Source organism: Rattus rattus, chromosome 3, assembly GCF_011064425.1.
Source record: "Rattus rattus isolate New Zealand chromosome 3, Rrattus_CSIRO_v1, whole genome shotgun sequence".
NCBI classification, from domain to species: domain Eukaryota; kingdom Metazoa; phylum Chordata; class Mammalia; order Rodentia; family Muridae; genus Rattus; species Rattus rattus.
Genome location: NC_046156.1, coordinates 164,946,718 through 164,969,968, shown reverse-complemented (window position 1 = coordinate 164,969,968; position 23,251 = coordinate 164,946,718). Strand labels below are relative to the sequence as shown.

General features: G+C 33.6%; 1 protein-coding gene across 1 annotated transcript in view; it reads left to right on the top strand.

Moving 5' to 3' along the window:
- Positions 1–23,251, top strand: part of Cdh9 (cadherin 9) — a 137,125-nt gene that overhangs the window by 95,350 nt on the left and 18,524 nt on the right. Inside the window, exons 3-7 of the mRNA XM_032898754.1 lie at positions 13,221–13,515; positions 17,512–17,631; positions 18,122–18,289; positions 20,077–20,264; positions 21,221–21,474. Coding sequence (XP_032754645.1) covers positions 13,221–13,515; positions 17,512–17,631; positions 18,122–18,289; positions 20,077–20,264; positions 21,221–21,474 — 1,025 coding nt within the window. The remainder of the gene's footprint in view (positions 1–13,220; positions 13,516–17,511; positions 17,632–18,121; positions 18,290–20,076; positions 20,265–21,220; positions 21,475–23,251) is intronic.

The following is a 23,251-nucleotide window of genomic DNA, read 5'->3' as shown; positions in this document are numbered from 1 at the left end:
GCATCTGCTGTCACCTGAGATTTTGATCTTAGCCCTTCTGACTGGCCTGAGGTTGTTTTGTTCCTGATGACTAAGGATGTTGAACATTTCTTTAGGTACTTTTCAGCCATTCAATATTCTTCAGCTATGAACTCCTTCTTTAGTTCTGTATCTCCATTTTTAGTAGGGTTATTTGTCTCCCTGCGGTCTAACTTCTTGAGTTCTTTGTATATTTTGGATATTAGCCCTCTATCAGTTGTAGGATTGGTAAAGATCTTTTCCCAATCTGTTGTTTTGTCCTAACAACAGTGTCATTTGCCTTACAGATGCTTTACAGTTTTATGAGATTTCTTGATAATTGATCTTAGAACCATTGGTGTTCTGTTCAGGAAATTTTCCCCAATGCACATGAGTTTGAGATTCTTCCCAATTTTTCTTCTATTAGTCAGAGTGTATCTGGTTTGATGTGGAGGTCCTTGATCCACTTGGACTTAAGCTTTGTACAGGGTAATAGGCATGGATTGATCTGCATTCTTCTATATGTTGACCTCCAGTTGAACCAGCACCATTTGCTGAAAATGCTATTTTTTTTCCATTAGATGGTTTTGGCTCCTTTGTCAAAAATCATGTGACTATAGGTGTGTGGGTTCATTTCTGGGTCTTCCATTCTATTCCACTGGTCTATCTGTCTGTCTCTGTACCAATACTCTACAGTTTTTATCACTATTGATCTGTAATACTGCTTGAGGTCAGGGATGGTGATTTCCCGAAAGTCCTTTTATTGTTGAGGATAGTTTTAGCTATCCTGGGTTTTTTATTATTCCTGATGAATTTGCAAATTGTTCTGTCTAACTCTATAAAGGATTGGATTGGAATTTTGATGGGGATTGCATTGAATCTGTAGATTGCTTTTGGCAAAATGGCCATTTTTACTATATTAATCCTGCCAATCCATGAGCATCAGAGGTCTTTCCATCTTCTGAGGTCATCTTCAATTTCTTTCTTCAGAGGCTTGGTGTTCTTATCATACAGAACTTTTACTTGCTTGCTTAAAGTCACACTGAGGTATTTTATATTATTTGGGATGATTACAAAAGTTATCATTTCCCTAGTTTCTTTCTCAGCTTGTTTCTCTTTTGTGTAGAGGAAGGCTACAGATTTATTTGAGTTAATTTTGTACCCAGCCACTTTGCTGAAGGTGTTTATCTGGTTTAGTAGTTCTCTGGTGGAACTTTTGGAATAACTTAAGTATACTGTCATATCATCTGCATAAGTGATATTTTGAATTCTTCCTTTCCAATTTTTATCCCTTTGACCTCCTTTTGATGTCTGATTGCTCTGGCTAGGACTTTGAGAACTATATTAAATAAATAGGGAGAGAGTGGGCAGCCTTGTCTAATCCCAGATGTTAGTGGGGTTGCTTCAAGTTTCTCTTCATTTAGTTTAATGTTAGCTACTGGTTGGCTTATATGGTTTTTATTATGTTTAGTTATGTGCCTTGAATTCCTGTACTTTCCAGGACTTTTATCATGAAGTGGTGTTGAATTTTGTCAAATGCTTTCTTAGCATCTAATGAAATAATCATGTGGTTTTTATCTTTCATTTTTTTTATATAGTAGATTATGTTGTTGGTTTTACCTATATTGACACTTCCCTGCATATCTGGTGTGAAGCATACATGATCATATTGGATGATGGTTTTGGTGTGTTGTTAGATTCGGGTTGCAAGAATTGTATTGAATATTTTTGTGTCAATATTCATAAGGGAAATTTGTCTGAAGTTCTCTTTCTTTGTTGGGTCTTTATGTGGTTTATGTATAAGAGTAATTGTGACTTCATAGAAGCAGTTTGGTAGTGCTGTGTCTGTTTCCATTTTGTGCAATACTGTGGACAGTAATGGTATGTGGTATTCTATGAAGGTGCGATAGAATTCTGCACTGAACCCACCTGGTCCTGGACTCTTTTTGGTTGGAAGAATGTCAACTACTTCTTCTATTTCTTTAGGAGTTATGGTGTTGTTTAAATGGTTTATATGTTCCTGATTTAAGTTTAGTGCCTGGTATTTGTCTAGAAAATTGTCCATTTCCTTCAGTTGTCCCAGTTTTTTTTTTTTTGTTGTTGTTGTTTATATAGGCTTTTTTAGTAGGATTTGATGATTTTTTTTTAAATTTCCTCTGCTTCTGTTGTTATTATCACCTTTTTTATTTCTGATTTTGTTAATTTGGACATACTCTCTGTGCCCTCTGGTTAGACTCTCTATCTTGTTGATTTTCTCTAAGAAACAACTTTTATTTTTATTGATTTTTTGTATAGTCCTTTTAGTTTCTACTTGGTTGATTTCAGCCCTGAGTTTGATTATTCCTGCCTTCTACTCTTCTTGGGTGTATTTGTTTCTTTTTGTTCTAGAGCTTTTTTGCTATCAAACTGCTGATGTATGCTTTCTCCTGTTTCTTTCTGCTGGCACTCAGAGCTATGTGTTTTCCTCTTAGCACCACTTTCATTGTGTCCCATAAGTTTGGGTATTGTTGTATCTTCATTTTCATTAAATTTTAAGAAGTCTTTAATTTCTTTGTTTCTTCATTCACCAAATTATTTTCTAGTAGAGCGTTGTACAACTTCTATGTATATGTGTGTGTTCTTTCCTTATTGTTGTTATTAAAGACCAGCTTTAGTCCATGGTGATCTGATAGGATTCATGGGATTATTTCTATCTTTTTGTATCTGTTGATGCCTGTTTTGTAACCAAATATATGGTCAATTTAGGAGGAGGTATCACGAGGCAGTGAGAAGAAGGTATAACCTTCTGTTTTAGTATAGAATATTATATAAATTAAGTCCATTTTGTTCATAACTTCTGTTAGTCTCTCTATTTCTCTGATTTCTGTTTCCTTGATCTGTCCATTGATGAGAGTTGGGTGTTGAAATCTCCTACTATTATTGTGCAAGGTGTAATGTGTGCTTTGAATTTTAGTAAGGTTTCTTTTGTGTATGAAGGTGTCCTTGTATTTGGAGCATAGATATTTAAGATTGAGAGTTCACCTTGATGGATTTTTCCTTTAATGAATATGGAGTGTCCTTCCTTATCTTTTTTGATGACTTTTGGTTGAATGTCAATTTTATTCGATATTAGAATGGCTACTCCAGCTTGCTTCTTTGAACCGTTTGATTGGAAAGTGGTTTTCCAGCCTTTTATTCTGAGGTAGTGTCTGTCTTTGTCTCTGAAGTGTGTTTCCTGTAGGCAGCAAAATTCTGGGTCCTCTTTATGTATCCAGTTTCTTAATCTGTGTCTTTTTATTAGGGAATTGAATACATTGATGTTGAGTGATATTAAGGAATAATGATTGTAGCTTCCTGTCATCTTCGTATTTGGAGGTATAATTATGTTTTTTGTGCTTCTCTTGGTTTTGTTGCAAGGAGATTACTTTCTTGATTTTTCTAGGGTGTAGTTTACCTGCTTTTGTTGGGCTTTGCCATTTATTATCCTCTGTGGGTTTGATTTGTAGAAAGATATTGTGTAAATTTGGTTTTGTCATGGAATATCTTGGTTTCTCCGTGTATGTTAATTGAGAGTTTTGCTGGATATAGTAGCCTGGGCTGGCATTTGTGTTTTCTTAGGGTCTGTGTGAAATCTGTCCAGGATCTTCTGGCTTTCACAGTCTCTGGTGAGAAATCTAGTGTAATTCTGATAGGTCTGCCTTTGTATGTTACTTGATCTTTTTCCCTTACTGCTTTTAATATTCTCTCTTTTTGTGTGTGAATTTGGTGTTTTTGACTATTATGTGACAGGAGAAATTTCTTTTCTGGTCCAATCTATTTGGATTTCTGTAGGTTTCTTGTATGTTTATAGGCATCTCTTTCTTTAGGGTAGGGAAGTTTTTTTTTTTTATGATTTTGTTGAAGATATTTACTGGCCCTTTAAGTTGAGAGTCTTTACTCTTTTCTATACCTATTATCCTTAGGTTTGATGTTCTCATTGTTTCCTGGATTTCCTGTATGTTTTGGGTTAGGAGCATTTTCCCTTTTATATTATTTTTGATGGTTGTTTCAGTGTTCTCTATGGAATCTTCTGCTCCTGAGAGTCTCTCTTCTATCTCTTGTGTTCTCTTCATGATTCTCTCATCTATGACTCCTGATCTTTCCCTAGATTATCTATATCCAAGGGTGTCTCCTTTTGTGCTTGCTTTTTTGTTTTTATTTCCATTTTTAACTCCTGGATGGTTTTATTTAATTCCTTTTCCTTTTGCTTGCATTTTCCTGTAATTCTTTTAGTGATTTTTGTGTTTCCTCTTTAAGGGCTTATACTTGTTTATTTGTGTTTTCCTGTATTTCCTTAAGGGAGTTATTTATGACCTTCTTAAAGTACTCCATTATCATGATAAAACATGGTTTTAATTCTAAATCTTGCTTTTCTGTGTGTTTGGATAACCAATATTTGCTTTGGTGGGAGAACTAGCCTCTGATGATGATAAATAGTCTTGGTTTCTGTTGCTTGAATTCCTCTTCTTGCCTCTTGCCATCAGGTTGTCTCTGGTGTTAGCTTGTCTTGCTGTTTCTGATGGTGGCTTGACCTTCCTGTAGGCCTGTGTGTCAGCACTCCTGTAGACCTGTTTTCCCATTTTCTTTCAGCGGGTTCTGGGAACAGAGTGTTCTGCTCTCAGGCATGTTGCACTCCTGGAGGCTGACTTTCAGCCCTCGGTTAGGGCAGGAACTGGAAGGTTCCTGTCTCTGACTTCTCCTAGTTCCCTGTGTGCAGGGGGCACAGATGACACTAGTCATTTTCCTCTTGGGTGGGAAATGTGGGCAGCGAATATTCTCCTTTGATTTCTCAGGAGTGTCTGTACTTTTGGGAGTTTAGCTCTCCTCCAAAACCCCACGGGATTTGGATGCAGGGATCTGTTTGACCAGTTTAGTACATTTCAGAGCGCAGACCTGGACTTTGGTTCCTGCTGCTGACTGCTCCTATATTACAGTTTCCTGAGGCACTACACAGTTTTCTCTTGGGCCAGGGATGTGGGCAAAGATGGACAGAAGTGGCAGTCTGTCCTCTCACTTCTGGGTTGTCCTCACTTCTGGGTGTTGAGCTCTCTCCCCCACCCCTGCTTTTCAATGTAGAAAAGAAAAGTCTGTTTCAGAAGGACTTATTCATAATATCTCCCTTTGCAATAGTGATACAGTGATAGCTCATAGGCACATTAGTTCCCACTGGTGACAGCTTGAGATTCGAAGCTTCTTCAGCAAAGTTAGCCATAGTGAACCAACATCTGTGTGCTAAACGCCGACAAAATCTCTTCACCGGGTGCCAAATCAACTTTCTCCATGAGCTTAGTGAGTAATGATTTGGTTGCTGATTGTATTGGCTTACATTCCTGATGCAACTTAGGGGAGGGAGGAATAATCTTGCCTTATGATTTAAGTTGTCAAGACAAACATGTTGGCCAGGGTATGGTGGCAGAAGTGTGAGACACTTCTGATTGCATTGAGTTTGCAGTCAGGAGTCATAGAAGGTAATGGAGGTTGAGCCAATTTATCAATTATTCAAGGCCCTCTAGTAGTGAATCATTCTTCCTGCAAGGTTTTATATCCTCAAAGTAACAGACTGTTACCAGAACTGATATAATACCTAGTGTTTCAATGCATGAAGCTATTGGAGGCAGTCACATATAAACAATGCACTGTTGAAACTAAATAACATCAAGATTATGAGTCATCTCACCCATTTACCTCTTGGGTTTTTAAGTCGCTCCTGTGATTATTTACTAATCCTACGTATGACAACAGGCATAATTGTTCAGTTGGAAGATTCCCTTTTTTTAATAGGAAACTGAGGTGTGATGGGAAAGGTTTACCAATGGATATTAAGCTGTGGTTAAAAGAGAGTAGGAATTAAGAAGTGTGAGTGCTTATTACAATAAATCTGTCTATATTTAAAACATGAAAGAAGATTTTTGAGAACTTTCATTAGGAAAAAATAAAATTGAGCACAAAAAATGCATCTGGTTGAGATTGAAATACCATATGATATGTGTTTGTACAAACCATTGCAGGTTGTCTCATTGATATTCACATTTGGAATTTATGGATAGATGTTCACATGCTTAAAAATGAAAAACTAAGAAAACTTAAAGTTTATATTCATAAAATAATTGTCAACATGCTATTTAACTATTTTCTCATTGAAATGCTTTACTGGGTACTCAAGAACAATCACTAGCACTAAAATTTACTGCCTCAGTTTAAAATGCTAAGGATTTACACACACACATAAATTTTGTTTTAACATAAACACGGAGTTTAACATACATACACACGAGTACATGTATATCAATACATAAATATATGTTCTGATTTAATATTTGTGGCAGAACACTTTACCTGAGAAGAAAATAAAAACGCTGTAATATAGTTATATAAAGAAAATTAAGTAAAATTTGTCTTTTATTCATAGGGATATAAAATAACCCTATGAATATTTTCTTTTTCTTTGTCCTTAATATTTCTAATTTGTAATGCTAAATATTCCTAATATTGCAAGATATATCATTAAATAATTAAATTAATAGTGTAATATAATAAGTCAAAGGAGAGTTTAATAGTTCTAGATTCTAGATATTTTTCAAAGTGGAAAATGTGACAAAATGTCAACCTTAAAATAGGTATATGAAAATGAGCCTAAAAAATATACAATCATACCTAGATGATTATAATAATTATACTATGAATTTCTGGATATTTAAGTATATCAAATTACCAGAATAAACTTGTTTCTGAAATAAAGAATGTCTGAGTGTATTATAATTGTATAATTGTTTTAAACACAGTGGATATCATAGGGAAGAATAGATAAACAGAAAGTTTTTTTATTCCATGTATGTGTATTTAATGCTTTTGTTAAGCATATTGCACTTTTAAACTTCTTGTGTTTATTGTAACCACTTATGAATCATTTCTGTTATAGATATCTTTGAAACGATACAATTGTTCTTTTCCTCACAACAGGACTCCAGCAGTCTTTTTACCAGTCTCTCAGCACAAAAAAAAATCTTTGTCAATATATAAAACTTTCAGATTTCTTATATATATATAGAAAAAATACTAGAAAACTAGAGAAAACATCTTCCTTTTATATATGGTTCCTCATTTCTTTTTGCCTTCATTACAAGAAATTAATACAATTTATTCCTCTTTTAACATATTTTACATTTATTTAGATGTTTATTTATTTGTGTATATGTTCATATTTGAAGATCAGAGAACAATATGCAGGAAGGAATCTGTCCTTTTTCTTTTTAAATGGTCAAAAGTTCAAGTTCCTTAAAATAGAAGAAAGAATAAAACTTAAATGATTACTAATAATATATCTATCTTCTAAAAGTACTGTTATGAGATATGGTTAAAATACTTTATATATTCCCTTGCTAAAATATTTCTCTGATTATTTACAGTTATGTATAAAAATCTCAAGCATAGTTAACAAAATGAGACAGTATAATAAACTCAGAAAACTAAACTTTTAGTTAATTATGCAATTTTTACCAAATTATCAAAATTTGGCACTTATTATTTTTTATTTGTCTAATCTTTATTGTAGTATTTCCATTTACTAAGATGTTTTTTCAAGTTAATAATTTGCAGTGATAGTAAAGACCCAGTGATATTTCTGGGTCTTTAGGTTGGTCTATTTCCAATTTTCTGAGGAACCACCAAATTGATTTTCAGAGTGGTTGTACCAGTTTGCAATTCCACCAGCAATGGAAGAGTTTCCTCTTTCTCAACATCCTGCACAAAACGTGTTGTCACCTGAAGTTCTGAACTTAGCCATTCTGACTGGTATAAGGTGGAATCTCAGGGTTGTTTTGATTTGCATTTCTCTGATCACTAAGGATTTTAAACATTCTTTATGTGCTTCTCAGCCATTCCGGATTTGCCTGTTGTGGATTCTCTGTTTGGTTCTATACCCCAGTTTTGATTGGGTTGTTTGTTATTTTGGTGGTTAGCTTCATGAGTTCTTTATGTATTTTGCTTATGAGCCCTCTATCACATGTGGGGTTAATGAAGATTTTTTTCCCCCAATCTGTTGGTTGCCAATTTGTCTTATTGACTATGTCCTTAGCCTTACAGAAGATTTCTAGTTTCTCTCTTTGTCAATGAGTTTGAGGCTCTTTTCTAATTTCTCTTCTATTGTTTCAGAGTATTTGGTTTTATGTGGCAGTCCTTGATCCACTTGGACTTTAGCTTTATGCAATGTGACAGATATGGGTCTATTTTCATTTTTTTTACATAAAGACAGCCAGTTAACCCAGCACCATTTATTGAAGATGCTTTCTTTTTTTCCACTGCATAATTTTGACTCCTTTGTCAAAGATCAAGTGTGTGTGTGTGGTTTTATTCCTGGGTCTTAAATTCTATTACATTAATCAACTTGTCTGTCTCTAGACCAATACCATGCAGCTTTTATCATTAGTAGTAGTAGAACTTGAGGTTGGGGAAAGTGCTTTCCCCCAGCCTTTCTTTTATTGATAAAAATTGTTTTCCCTATTCTGGGATTTGTGCTTTTCCACGTGAACTGAGAATTTCTTTTTCCATGTCTTTGAAGAATTCTGTTGGGATTTTGATGGTGACTGCATTGAATTTGTAGATTGCCTTTGACAGGATGGCCACTTCTACTATGATAATTTTGCCAGTCCATGAGCAAGGGACATCTCTGCCTTTTCTGAGATCTTTGATTTCTTTCTTGAGAGATTTAAAGTTCTCATCTTACTGATATTTCATGTTTGGTTAGAGCTACCCCAAGATATTTTGTATTATCTCTGGCTATTGTGAAGGGAGTTGCTTCCTAATTTCTTTCTCAGCCTGTTTGTTATCTGTATAAAAGAAGGCTATTGATTTATTTTAGTTAATTTTATATGCTGCCACTTTGCTGAAGTTGTTTATCAACTGGAGAAGTTCTCAGAATTTTTGGGGTTGATTATGTATGCTATCACATCATCTGCAAATAGTGATGCCTTTAATTCTTCTTTGCCAATTTGTATTCCCTTGATCTGTTTGTGTTGTCTTATTGTTCTAGGTAGCAGTTCCAGTATTATATTGAATAGAGCATGGAAATCCTTATCTTGCCCCTGATTTTAGTGGGATTGCTTCAATTATCCTTCCATTTAAAATGATATTAGCAGTTGGTTTGCACTAAATTGCTTTTATTATGTTCAGGTATGGGCCTTGAATTCCTGATCTCTCCAATACTTTTAACATGAAGGAGTGTTGTATTGGGTCAAATGCTTTTCTACATCTAAGGAGATAATCATTTGATTTTTTTCTTTGAGTTTGTTTATATTGTAGATTATGTTAATGAATTTTCATATATTAAATCAATCTTGCATCTCTGGGATGAAGCCTACTTCATGATAGTTTTGATGTGTTCTTGGATCCTAATAGCAAAAATATTGAGTATTTTTGCATTGATATTCATATGTGAAATTGGTCTGAAGTTATCTTCTTTGGTAGGATCCTTGTGTGGTTTAGGTATCTTAGTAATTTCATAGGATGAATTAGGTAGTGTTCCTTTTGTTTCTGTTTTATGGGAGAATTTATATCATATCTTCTTTGAATGTGTGATAGAATTCTGAACTAAATCCATCTGGCCCTGGGCTTTGTTTTGGTTGGGAGGTTTGTAATGACGTCTTCTACTTCCTTGTGGGATATGAGAATGTTTAGAAAGGTCACCTCCTCTCGATTTTACTTTGGTATGTCATATCTCTCTATAAAATCATTCATTTCATCTAGATTTTCCAATTTGTTGAGTATAAGCTTTTGTAGTAGGATCTTAGGACATTTTGAATTTCATCTGTTTTTGTTACGTCTCCCTTTTCATTTCTGATTTTGTTAATCTGGATACTGCCTCTGGGCCCTTTATTTAGTTTGGCTGGGGGTTTATCTATCTTGTTGATTCTTTCAAAGAACCAGCTTTTGGTTTTCCTGATTCTTTGTATTGTTCTTTTTGTTTCTATTTGGTTGATTTTAGCCCTACTATTTAGACTATTTCATACTGTCTACTCCTCTTGGATGAGTTTGCTTCTTTTTTTCCCCTCAGGTATGCTGTTACCTTTCTAGTGTAAGATCTCTTTAGTTTCTATACCAGTGCAATTTGTGCTATGAATTCTCCTCTTAGCACTGCTTGCATGGTGTCCCATCAGTTTGGGCATGACGTGTCAACCTTTTCATTAAATTCCAGGAAATCTTTAATTTCTTTCTTTATTTCATCCCGACCAAATGTTGACAGAGTGAAATGCTCCTCATTAATAGTACTATATTGGAAATGGTATTTTGCTAACAATCACCATGCATGTTCATCCACTCTAACTGACTCGATCCGAGGAAGTATCCTGAGGAAGGAAACACAAAAAGTGGAGAGGACACACATTTAGTAAGAGGACAACTCAGAAAAGATGGAAGAGTATTGTCATCATCATCATCATCATCATCATCATTATTAGTATTATTATTTTCTTATTAATCATTCCATTCATTTACATCTCTAATGATATTTTCCTTTCTTGGTTACCCCTCCACTATCCCCTATTCCACATCCACTCTCCCCCTCCATTTTGCCTGTGTGAGGGTGCTTCCCTATCCATCTATCCTCTCCTGTCCCACTGTTCCATCATCCCCTTATGCTGGGGCATCCAACCTCCCTGGGACCAAGAGCCTCCCCCTCGTTGCTGTCAGGGAAAGCCATCCTTTGCTACATATGTATCTGGAGCCATGGATCCCTCCAGGTACACTCCTTGGTTGGTGGTCTAGACTGTGGGAGAACCCGGTAGTCAGGTTGGCCTATATTGTTCTTGCAATGGAGCTGCAATCACCCTCAGCTCCTCTAATTCTTCTGCCAGCTCCCTCACTAGGTTCCCTGACCTCAGTGTTATGTTTGGATCCATACACCCACATCTGCATCGGTCAGTTGCTGGCTGGACTGATGGCAGAGTATTAAAGAATGAAAGAAACATGTAAACATTGTGCATCGTTATATATAAAAGTGGATAGAGGTTTTCATGAAAAATAAAAATCTTGGTATGTATGGTTAAGGAAGTTACAAGTAAGAAATATAAGTGTTATGACTAAAGGACAGATTATTAGTGCTGTATATGGAAAAATAAAAACATAAAATACTTTTTAGGAGTAAAGAATAAAGACTTCTCCTAAAATTAATGTTATCAATTTTAGTTGAAAGAAGTTTCATCACTAAACAAATTAAAAAGGGAAATTATGCATTCATCCATCTGAACACATACATGCAAGTGACTAACTCTGGTTTATTGTGCTTTAATTCTGTTTTATTGTGCTTTATTACTTACTTTATATACTGTACCTTTCTGAAAATTTCCCACATGATTGTATTCTTGTTGTAGAATAATAATATTCTTTAGTATCCAAAATATATGTAGTGGGGCAAGAGTCAAAATAATGTCATAATGAGATTATCATACTGCAGTAGATAAAATATGATGAAGAAAAAATCTAATTGTAGCCCAACAAATAGAATAGATTTTTATAAAAACTTGAGAGAAGAAAGCAACTGTCTATGTGGCAATTATTTCTGTTGGAGTTTAAAGGAACAGAGGAAAAAGATGAAACATATTTCTATGCTTAGTTTGGTTAAAATAATTCAAATGTTAAACACAAAAGGACTGATAAGACAGTGTCAGGCAGTGTAGAATAGAATGTGTGAGTCTATTCTGGAAATCATAGAAGCGAGAGGCTAATTCAGACTGATATTTTACTTGAAATGTGTGCTTTTAACAAGTCTGAGATAAATGACATGAATAGTCTTCGTCTCATTAGTATTAGTCTTATTCTGTATAGGGTATCACAGACACTGCCTCACTGAAGACTGTATCCTTGGATCAACATCGTAGTCTTTCACATCCATTCTCCTTTCCGCTTCTCACCAAAGAAGACTAAATTGGGAGAGCACTATTCATAAAATAGTTTTGTTTCTTCATTCCATATAAGTCTATTAAAACATGATATTGTAACAGTATCAAAGATAAAATTATTTCCATCTGAAAAAGTACCCTCTACTTCATAGTATACTGTTACTGTTGTCAAAATAAAGGTTTTGTTTGATTCACAATGACTGTGATTATATATCATGTTTGTTAAAATTCTTACTGATTGATTTTCAAAACATTATAATTATTGTTTATAATTCATCATTATTATTGTGGTATTCAAGAGTCTTCCTAGGGTCATTTTGTTTTATTTTACAAGTGAATTGCAACCCAACCACATGGTTTTTTGAGAAGGTGTCTTTAGAGATAAATATTAATTAGAACTACTTTTTTCTTTAAGATACAACACTCATTTTGTATCACTTGAAATTTAAAGTGTTTATACAGATCATCTCTCGCAATCAGAACACATTAATAGAAAAAGTACTTTCTTAAAACCATATTGAAAATGATTTAACTTTTAAAATTCTTCCTCTGTCTGATTGGTTTCCATTAACACAGAGGCAAGCTTCTCACAGTCTTACATAGGAAGGGGAGAATAGCTAAAACATAAGAATTAATTCTTTAGTAGTCATTATAGTGAATTATAGTGCCTCATTATATCTTTGAGCTTAATTATCTAAATGAAATTAAGATTGATATTTCACACACAGAATGAAGATGAATTTTTTGTCCATTGTAATACAATAGAGGTTTAAATTTTGATAATACTCTAGTCATAACTATATTTTAACCTCTGTGTTTTGAAGCAACTCAAGTATCAATTATTCTACATCCACTATCTCATGGTGCCTACCTATCCATATTTAATATTTTAAGACAACCAAAATCTGAAATGTTTAGTTTCTTCGTGATCTGAGGTATTTGTTCAGATCATTATTGGCATTGTTTAATGGGAAGAAGAAGTTAGTACATATCAAAATTGATTTCTTTTTTATTTCATACAATATTTTATTAACTAAACCTTTTGGTGTATCTTTCCTGGTACTTTGGAAGTCGAGTTTTTTTTTATTTTAATATTTTCTTTTTACACTCCACATTTTATCCCTCTCTAGGTCCACCCTCTGATTGATCCACATCCCATACCTCCTCTCCACTTCGTCCCCATGAGGATACCCCCATCCCCACCCCACAAGACCTTGCTACTCCCTGGGCCTCCATTCTCTTGAGGGTTAGTTGCACCTTCTCTGAATAACCCCCCATGTATTTACAGAATTATTCTTTTCTACCCTTTTCAAGCTTCACACTGACCAAGATAAAGGAGACGGAAATTTAAAATACATTTTGACAGGAGATGGAGCTGGCAATCTGTTCGTTATAGATGAGAATACAGGAGATATTCACGCCGCAAAGAAACTGGACAGAGAAGAAAAATCCCTGTACATTCTTCGTGCCAAGGCTATAGACAGAAAGACTGGGAGACAAGTGGAACCAGAATCTGAGTTTATCATTAAAATCCATGACATCAACGACAATGAGCCCAAATTCACAAAAGACCTGTACACAGCCAGCGTTCCCGAAATGTCTGGAGTTGGTACGTATCTACTAACACTGTGCTCTCAAAGTTTTACTAAAAGTTTTACAGACATGTTATTGTATGTAACCTATCAGAATCAGAGTTCTAACAAGAAAATCTTATTTTAGTCAATTGGAAACAACTCCTGTCCAGTTAATTTCAATTATTAATGTAGCCACGTCTTCTTTTAATTATAATTAAAAAGAGAAGTTGTTTGAGTCCAATGAGAGCAACACCTGCTCTGTCATTCAGAATAAATGTCCTGTAGAATGCTTTGCTGCCTCACCCGGGAGAGGGTTAAGTATGTCAGCAGCTCTTCTCACATTAAAGTGAGAAGGGAACTGTTCTATTTGACAAACAGCTCCTTCAGAACTGGCTCATTTAATCATCAAAATAATCTGATTTCTAAGTATGGGAAATATCACTTCACAGTCATTCCTGTAAATTAGGAATTCAGAAGAATTTAACAAATGAATGAAGTTCAGATAACCTGAGGTATCATGCTAGGATTGACAGATTTTTTGCTCTATATCTCTATATTTTTCTCTATTGGTCTTTGGCTTTCTGTGCAAACTAGAAACTATAATTTCTCACAGTTCTGAGATTCTCCCAATTTCAAGTACCATTCCTCAATATACAAAATTGCTACTTGTATGTGTTTTAATACAATTAATTTATCAATGGGTAATACCTATATTCTGTAATAGAAATACATTTTTTTAAATATTAGTGTAATAGTACTGAATAAAATATCACATGCAAGATATTCATTTTTCTATATTTGTCATTATTACTTGAACATTATTTCTAAATACATATAATAATAATGCATGTTTGATTGAAGAAACTCCTATTACAAAAACTAAATATTTTATATATCTTCACTGACAATGTGGCATAAATGGTTTTTAAATAGTATAGCCTGTTTATAGAAAGGCACTGAGAATTTAGGAAGAAGTTACTATTTCCTGTGAGAGGCCTATCTGGGGAAACTGAGGTTCTATTTTCTTTTCAAGTTTTTACTTTAATAATGTAAAATGGATTTATCCATAAGGACAAGAGGCTTTTGAGATCATAAAGCCCTTATATAGCATAGCATAGATTGGACTTCTTCAATGTTGTCCTAATAACTTTAGCCTATTATGACTTTTTGGATTGATCTATATTTCTTAGGCATTAAGTTATTTTAGAGGCATATTATAGTATTTTATGAACTTATGTTTGTGAAAAAATACGTAAATTATGTTCTGTGCATAAAGTATTCATTTTAATTGAGCAGAATTATGGTTATATCCTTTAACTTTTGGAAAGACATTATTTTAATATATTAATTTGCAAATTACTTTGGTCATATTTATCTGTTCATAAATTTTTCCATAGTGAGAAATGTAAATAAACATGATTAATATGACAGAAATATTTGATTATTAGAAAAAAATCTTCATAAGTATTCAGTATACTTTAAACTTTTATGGCATTACTTCATGGTTTAAATATTTATTTTATTTAATTAAGATTATAATATGATTACAACATTTTCAATTTGCTGTTTTTTTTTCCTTCAAAACATTCCCATATATCTTCCTAGTACTTTTTCAAATTCATGTCTTATTTTTTCTATTAATTATTTTATACACACACACATACCTACACACATAGAACCACACAGACACAAAAATCAACATATACACAGACACAAAGACACAAAGACTTACATACACACACACATAAACAGACACACAGCCTCAAACACAGAGAGAAGAAAGAACACACACACACACACACACACACAGTAATACATGCTTTAGAACCAATTCTTCAGTCTTTAATTTTTATAACAACAGAATGGAGAATGGGAAAATGGCTCAGAGATAAAGACCATCTTTTCCTCTCACAGAGGATCCGTACTTGATTCCCCAAACCCACATGGTGGTTGTTACTGTAACTCCAGTTCCAGGCCATTTCATGAACTCCCCTTCTCTTTGAGGAAACCAAGCAAGAACACATGGGGTCATAGAAAAATATGAAGGCAAAGCACCGTGTGCATAAAAATAAAAATAAATAAAATAAAATAATAGGATGTTTCTGTATCAAATATATTGATCTCTACAATAAAACATTTGCCTCATTTTCATTTTATAGAGGACAGATTCTTCTCATACAATATATCCTGATATCTCTTATCATGTTCCCCTCTCTCCACTATTTCTGATAAATATTCTTTAATATTTAGTGTACTACTATCCCATCATTCCATTACATAGTTATCATGTATTCACTCAATTCAGGTGTCTTCTTTCTTATAGTAAACTTAAGTCTTTATTTTATCATTATTGATTTAATATAAAACAAGTTAAAGACCAAAATAACTGCCTTTAAGTGTTACTTTAAAATCTTCCAATGATCCAATTCTTAATAATTATCAAACATTAAGTTTTCATATTTGCATTAATTCTCTGACTGTCTCCTTGCTATTTTGTAATATTTCGGTTTGATAAACATGTTTTTTTTTGCAATTCCTAAATATGATCTGTCTTGTATTCCGAAAGAACTCTCCAGTCCTGCACACTGTAGTAAATTTCAAGCTAGCATTCTGTTTCTTTCCTGTGCCAATTGAGATCATTTTTTAAAGGCTCACTGCCTACTGAATCAAGAAGGTAGCCTTAACTAAGCAGTCTGTTGGTAAAATCACAGAGAATGGGTGATCTTTAATCATACTACCTAGCTCTAATTTCCGTCTTGTCACTTACTGGATCTGCGATATATGGCCTAAAGGCATATGTCCTACATGTGCCGTGAGGATTCAGTTTTAATACAAATGAATTCCTGCCAACCTGCTAAGCCTACTCCAATCATCCTACGGACGGCTTATGGCATGAGGCTATAATCAGGGCTTGGTTTCTTGCCATGATATGGAATCGCATGCTACATTTTCATGTCTGAAGATAATTTATACTTCCAAAGAAAACCAAACCTTATGTTGAACATGCAGAGACTAATTTCTCCAATTCTCACTAAAAGGCCTTTGTTGTTGTGGTGGTGGTTTTTGTTCCTACTGCATGCTTGAAACCCTGCTCTTTTCTGATACCCTTAATACACAAATGCTTAGAATGGTGAGAATTAGTCTCAGGGACTCTCAAGTTAATGAACGTGGAGAAGGGAAGCAGAGAACAGGTAAGTTTTCCAGGCTAAAGGGGGTCTCACAGACCTGTGTCTTTTCATCCCTTTATTGAAACATTTAACCAAACTTAAATAAGCTTGGTTTGTTTCCTATGGAGCCTCTGAAGAAGGCCAAAGGAAATAAAACAAATGACCTTACAAATTCTTGAGAAGTGTTAAAATCGGATAAGACATCATTTTAAGCTTTATCATTTAATGATTTAAATGACTTGCGTTTTAGGAGAAAATAAAATTGGAAATAAAAGAAATGTGAAAATCACAAATTAACTTACCAGAGAGCTTAATATTTCATCACCGTTGAAGGATTTGCAAGAGACCTTAAATATCTGGCACTGTGTACACAGAAAAATTATAGTTCAATTCCTCTTTCTTCTGTGTGTGCTTAGCCCTGCTGTTTGAACCTGGGCCTTCTAACCTGCTAAGACTCTATGTTGCAATATTGCATTCTGTTTGTTTGCTCCTTCATCATAAGGACTGTTTTGTTGTATTTATAATCCCACTTCACTAAGGTAAAGAATAACGGGTTTCAAAATGTTGAAATTGTCTTTTCTCATGTTGCAATGAATGTGTTAATTGGATGTTTGATTGTCTTCAGTACAAACTTTTCTTATCACAATATTACCCTTTATTAATTTTTGATTCATTAAATTCTATCAATCTCTGAGGTAAGAGACGTGATGTATTTTCCATATGTAATGCATTCCATAGTGAAGAGTCAATCCAGGATTCCATTCCATTTTTATTTAAGAAAATAATAACTGAGAAAATGACTTTTAAAATAGATAATCATTAGAAGAACTGATGTGCCTCTGCTTGTGGTCGGGCTGGATACAGGTACCTCTGTTATACAAGTAACTGCGACTGATGCAGATGACGCCAACTATGGGAACAGTGCCAAAGTGGTCTACAGTATACTGCAAGGGCAGCCATATTTTTCAGTGGACCCAGAATCAGGTAAATACATGTATGCCTTCCTCAGTCTATTTCATCTTATGTAATAGAGCCTGATACATATTTGTTTAGGCTGTTTTCTGTTTTAGAACCTATCCAATTGTTGTATCAGTTGTACATAGATGCTTTATTTCTATGGTTATTTTATGAAAATAAAATCAAACAGCCTTATATTAATACAACCTATTCAAGCTTAGCTCTTTCAACTGTTATTTATTGGGTTTAAATTTAAGAGACTACAAGATTTCACAGTGATTGATATAGTTTTCAGAATAAGAAAATGCTCCAAGCTTAAAGAGCATTATGAGTGTAAAAATTAAGCAAAGTCAATCAATCAAGATAGAAAATGCATAAAATCCAAGGTTTTCTGTTTTGTGAATTAAGCTAAATTACTGGTGGGATTCCCATTTTCTTCATTTATCCTCTGTAAAGTGGATATTTCAAAGTAGGTCTTGATTTCAAAAGTAAATGCTTTATTTTTTATTCTTTAAAGGCATAATAAAAACTGCATTGCCAGACATGAGCAGAGAAAACAGAGAGCAGTATCAAGTTGTTATTCAGGCTAAGGACATGGGCGGCCAGATGGGAGGCCTCTCTGGAACCACCACAGTGAACATCACCCTAACAGATGTCAACAACAACCCTCCTCGGTTTCCACAGAGTAAGACAGTCGGTCCTGACCGCGTAATGGGAATATTTTCACACACACTGACCCGAACTTCCACAGAACACAGTGTCTGCATTTCTAGTCCCTTTGCTGAGAGCAAATCAATGCACTCATTCTAAAAACAGAGAAAGTTGAAATTTCCCATAAATAAAAAAGGGATGATACACATCAACAAGTAGGTATGGAAGTAAATCATACAACAAAGTTCTTTTGCAACTTAACGTTTTGCTAGCTGTTGATGAGCAAGAACATTTTGCAAACTGATGTCTTCACAGTCACGATTGCTATCCCGCCCTTCTTCTAGTCACACTGGGTAGGAATGTGGGCGCAAAAGTCTGCCTGTTTATATTCAAAGTCTACACTGTTCACAACTCTTAGCTAATTTATAAACAACATCATAAGCCTTTATTTAATGGACTTTAAAACACAGATTGGATGTTTATCATCTCTGAAAACAGGATCTATATTTAAAGCAATGTATGTGGGATAAATTGGCAGCATTTTAATATCCCTTTGGTTTAGTGTAAAAGTAAAGAAAACTTGATAATGATACTATCTTATTAATATTGAAGTCACTAGTATGTAACAAGATGTTAAATTTTAGTATTATTTAATTTACTGAACCTTGAAGATCAGTATATTTCTTCCAGTTGTCATCTAAACTTTACATTCATATTCTCAAAATATAAACTAAGTGTATAATGGATATTCTGTTATCCATTAAGGTATTTCTGTTAGTAATGGGTGCTAACAGAAGATCAGTGTTCCTTGTAATAGTGGTTAAATGATGAGGAGTGGACAGTGAATTAAATTGAATACAGATATAGTTACATGAGTTTCTCAAAATAAAATGTGAATTAATTGATATCACAATTTTCTTGTTTTATTAACAAGGACTTAACATTAAAGTTTGGGAATTCCCACAGTAAATTTAAAACCTGCCACTTCTAACACAGAAATCACTGGAAATGATTAGACTTTGAAGTCAGAGAAATCGTGTTTTGTATTATTTTTTTCACAACACAGAAAGATAATCTTTGGTCTGTCTACCAGAGTTGTTTCTTTATAAGGTCTAAATAGGCCACTACAGAAAATCTTTGGATTTATAAAATGTCCAGCACCCACTATTAAGTATATTTCTTTAATTATTTTCAATTTTTATATTTACACATTTATAGAGAGTTTGTAAATGTGATACTTGTCAAAACAGAAGAACAAACTGTGTTGTATGTCTGAATCTGTATTAAACATGGAAAATATGGGACTTAAAGGACATTCAAATTGAAACATATAAGCAGAGCCAACTCTAATAAAGATATTGCTGTTTGAAAATTATTAATCTAAAACTTAGAATAAAAATTAATGTACAATATTTCAAATAACAAAATTTTATTATTTGAAAAAATAACTCATCTTGACCCATATTTAAGTGTGGATAAAATGCGTGGTTATAATATCAAAAATCATAATCAACCAATAAGGAATTCATTATCACGGTTGTTAGACCTGATGTTTTGGATTCTTATAGCAGGCTTTTGTGTGCTTTTGAAGTAACATTGGACATTGTTTTAATCTTTCTGGAAATTATATTTCTCCTTTACAAACAGAGGAAGTTCACCTTCTATACATTATTTTTCCACTCCACAAATCTATAAATTTTGACAGCATACAATTCAATGTGATGAAAATGTCTTTCAATTTAAATCACTTTACTAAGAGGAAAATAAAAAATTTGTGTCATTCTATGCTGAAAGTCAAGGAAGCTATGATTTACTTTGCAGGCACTTATCAGTTTAATTCTCTGGAGTCTGCACCTCTTGGAACTCATCTTGGAAGGATAAAAGCCAATGACCCTGACACAGGGGAGAATGCAGAACTGGAATACAGTATTTCAGAAGGAGAAGGATCAGACATGTTTGATGTGATCACTGACAAAGATACACAGGAAGGGATCATAACTGTCAAGCAGGTCTCTCTTGGCTGTCTTTCTATTTTCACTAAGTGCTCTTTAGTTTATTCTTGCTTTTCAGTGCAGAGAAAAACAACTCTGAGTCTACTTTTCATCATCTTCTATTTGCTGTCTATCAACCAAAGGCAGTAGGAAAACTGATTGCAAATAAGTGATACGTTGTTCCTGAGCATTATGCTTCTGCTCAGGCTCAAATGGCAGTGCTTGTAATAGGCAAGAATCAGACTCATAGTAAACTCAAGGGTACTTACTTTGTTTTTCTCCATGGCATGAACAGTAAGCACCAATCTCTCACTGCTACGTCATACATTTCTCAAAAATTTAAGTTTTAAGTTTCTCAAATCCTTTTTGGTCTTTGCAAAATAAGTGAAAAAAGATGAAGAACCAAGCTAGCATTGACCTTGACATTTCCTACCTGAAGATTAGCAGCCAAGTAGCAGAGGATGCTATGTAAGATGTTCTTGTTTATAGGTGTTTTCTTGATTTTTAGTTGAGTGCTTGAGAATGATCTGCAACAAGATGAAGACTGATACTGCAAACATTCATTGTTTTTTAAGTTTCACTGCATATTTCTTTTAATAAATACTCAAGTTGATGAACTATACAGTTTATCCTAGATATATGTTTTAGTCAGTCTTCTGTCTTTGATAATATTTTTCTTAAATAAACTACTATTTAATCAGTATTGATTTTAATATAATTTCATTTACTATGCCTAGAAAAATTGAAGTGAATTACCTAATGGTTGTCAGTTTATTATGCATTCCAGGATAGTTATTTTGTGTAAGTATAAAACAAATGCACTAGTTCATTGTTCAAAATGATTACCCCATAATTAGGATAGTTACTTAGCCATAGTTGATATTAAATTTTAAAAGGTTATTAAACATTCATATTGTCAATGACTGCTGTGTCTTCAGATATATCCTAACATTTCCTACTTTCTCTAAACTTAGAATTTAGATTTTGAAAAGAAAATGTTGTACACTTTAAGAGTGGATGCAAGTAATACCCACCCTGATCCTCGATTCTTACACCTTGGACCTTTCAAAGACTCAGCCATGGTTAAGATCTCTGTGGAAGATGTAGATGAGCCCCCTGTGTTCAGTAAGGTCTCTTACTTGATGGAAGTGGATGAAGACGTAAAGGAGGGGAGCATCATAGGACAAGTCACAGCCTACGATCCCGATGCCATGAACAACATAATAAAGTAAGTACCTGCAAAGCATGTATCTATTTGTTAACATTCAATCCATTTTAAGACTTTACGTAAAAAGTTGAATCATATAATTATGCTCACACCAATAAATACATCCGAAAAATCCATTTTTCACCTCTGCTTTCTTCTGATTCCTTCAAGCCTGAGACACCACGTTAGTCTTACAACTGCATAAGGTAGATGCTATTATGACACTTGACCAAGAGAAATGATACTAAAATACCGGCATTTAAGTAAATACTCTATAGCAGAAAAATTAGTATCTAAAAACATGGATGGGATGTTAATTTTAGAGTCAGCCACAAAAATCTAACCTCTTAATTGTTAATGTTTATTGCCTCTATGCTTAAAATATATATGAATGTAAATTATTTAATAAATACATTTAAAATATAAGGGATTCAGTAAGTAGCTAAATACATGATTTGTACATATGTACAATAAATATCTAGATATAAAGATCTGAAACTGAAACTTTGTTGTAACTTTTTAATAAATATTTACAAAAATGTTCTGTTAAAGTAGAAAAAAAATACTACATATCAAAATTTTGATAGGCAACTTCATTGTTCACATATCCACAGAAAAGATATATAAAACATTGGAAAGAGTATAAAGTATTATCAATTAGTAAGGTATAATATTTTCATAACCTGATCAGTTGATTGTCCATTTAAAAGGCTTCTTAACTTTAAGTATTTTTATTAGCTTATCATTAATAATTATACAAATAGATGTGTTTCACTCTCTATGAGTTCATATATGCTTTGCTTACTTAATTCTGAGGGCCTTGTTTTTCTGGCCTCCTGCTCTCTACATTTCTGAGTGTTACATTTCGTTCAGGATTAAAATTATTATTTAAAAAATCATTGCTTTTCATTGCATTACTTCATAATTATTAGACAATTTCATCATCTTTAGATAGTTTTTCTACAATTAAATGCTAACAAGTTTTATTTTTTCTGATTCAACTCCTTAATGATTTTGCCACATAGAATCTCTTTCAAATAATTGTGAAACTCGTTGACATTTGAAGATGTAATCGGCATCTTATATGCTCTTCAAACAATTAAAATTATAATTTCAAAAAGTTTCAATTACTGTCTGTTCCAAATATCAGTAGACTTTAAACAGCATATCAATGATTCCAAGAAAAGGTATCCAAGTAAATACCATAAATACCCATAATCTACCTCAAGTTTGGGACATACAGATAGGAAGCAGGGTGGGGTTTTTCCTGTATGTGTGTATTAGGGTATATATGCACATGCATACGTGAGGAAACATGAGGCCGATGTCAAGTGTCTAACTTTTCAATGTGTTTCACACTGGTTCTCAAGATGGTGTCTCTCATTGAATGTGGATTTTGCCAATTTGTTTAGACAAACTGTGCAAAAAGTCCTAGGGATCATATACTGTCCCCAACCCTCATGGAACTGAATTTGGAGCTATGTGCCTGGCTTTTAGTTTGATGATGGGGATTGAATTTTAGTAATCATTTTTGTTTATAAACACTAACAAATGATCCTGGGCCATGTCACAGATATCTGGATTAAATTTTACATATTTAATGCATATTAGTATTGTATGCAGCATAAGATATCATGTTAAATATATTTTTACACATGAAAGGTTTTTAAAACTTTATATTAAAATTTCTTCTCTGTAGCCAAATTTTATACTATGTTTAAACAATATTTACTATGATTTAAAATACTAAGAATTTAAGAAAAGAAATAATTAAATATATTTGTAACATAATTAAGTT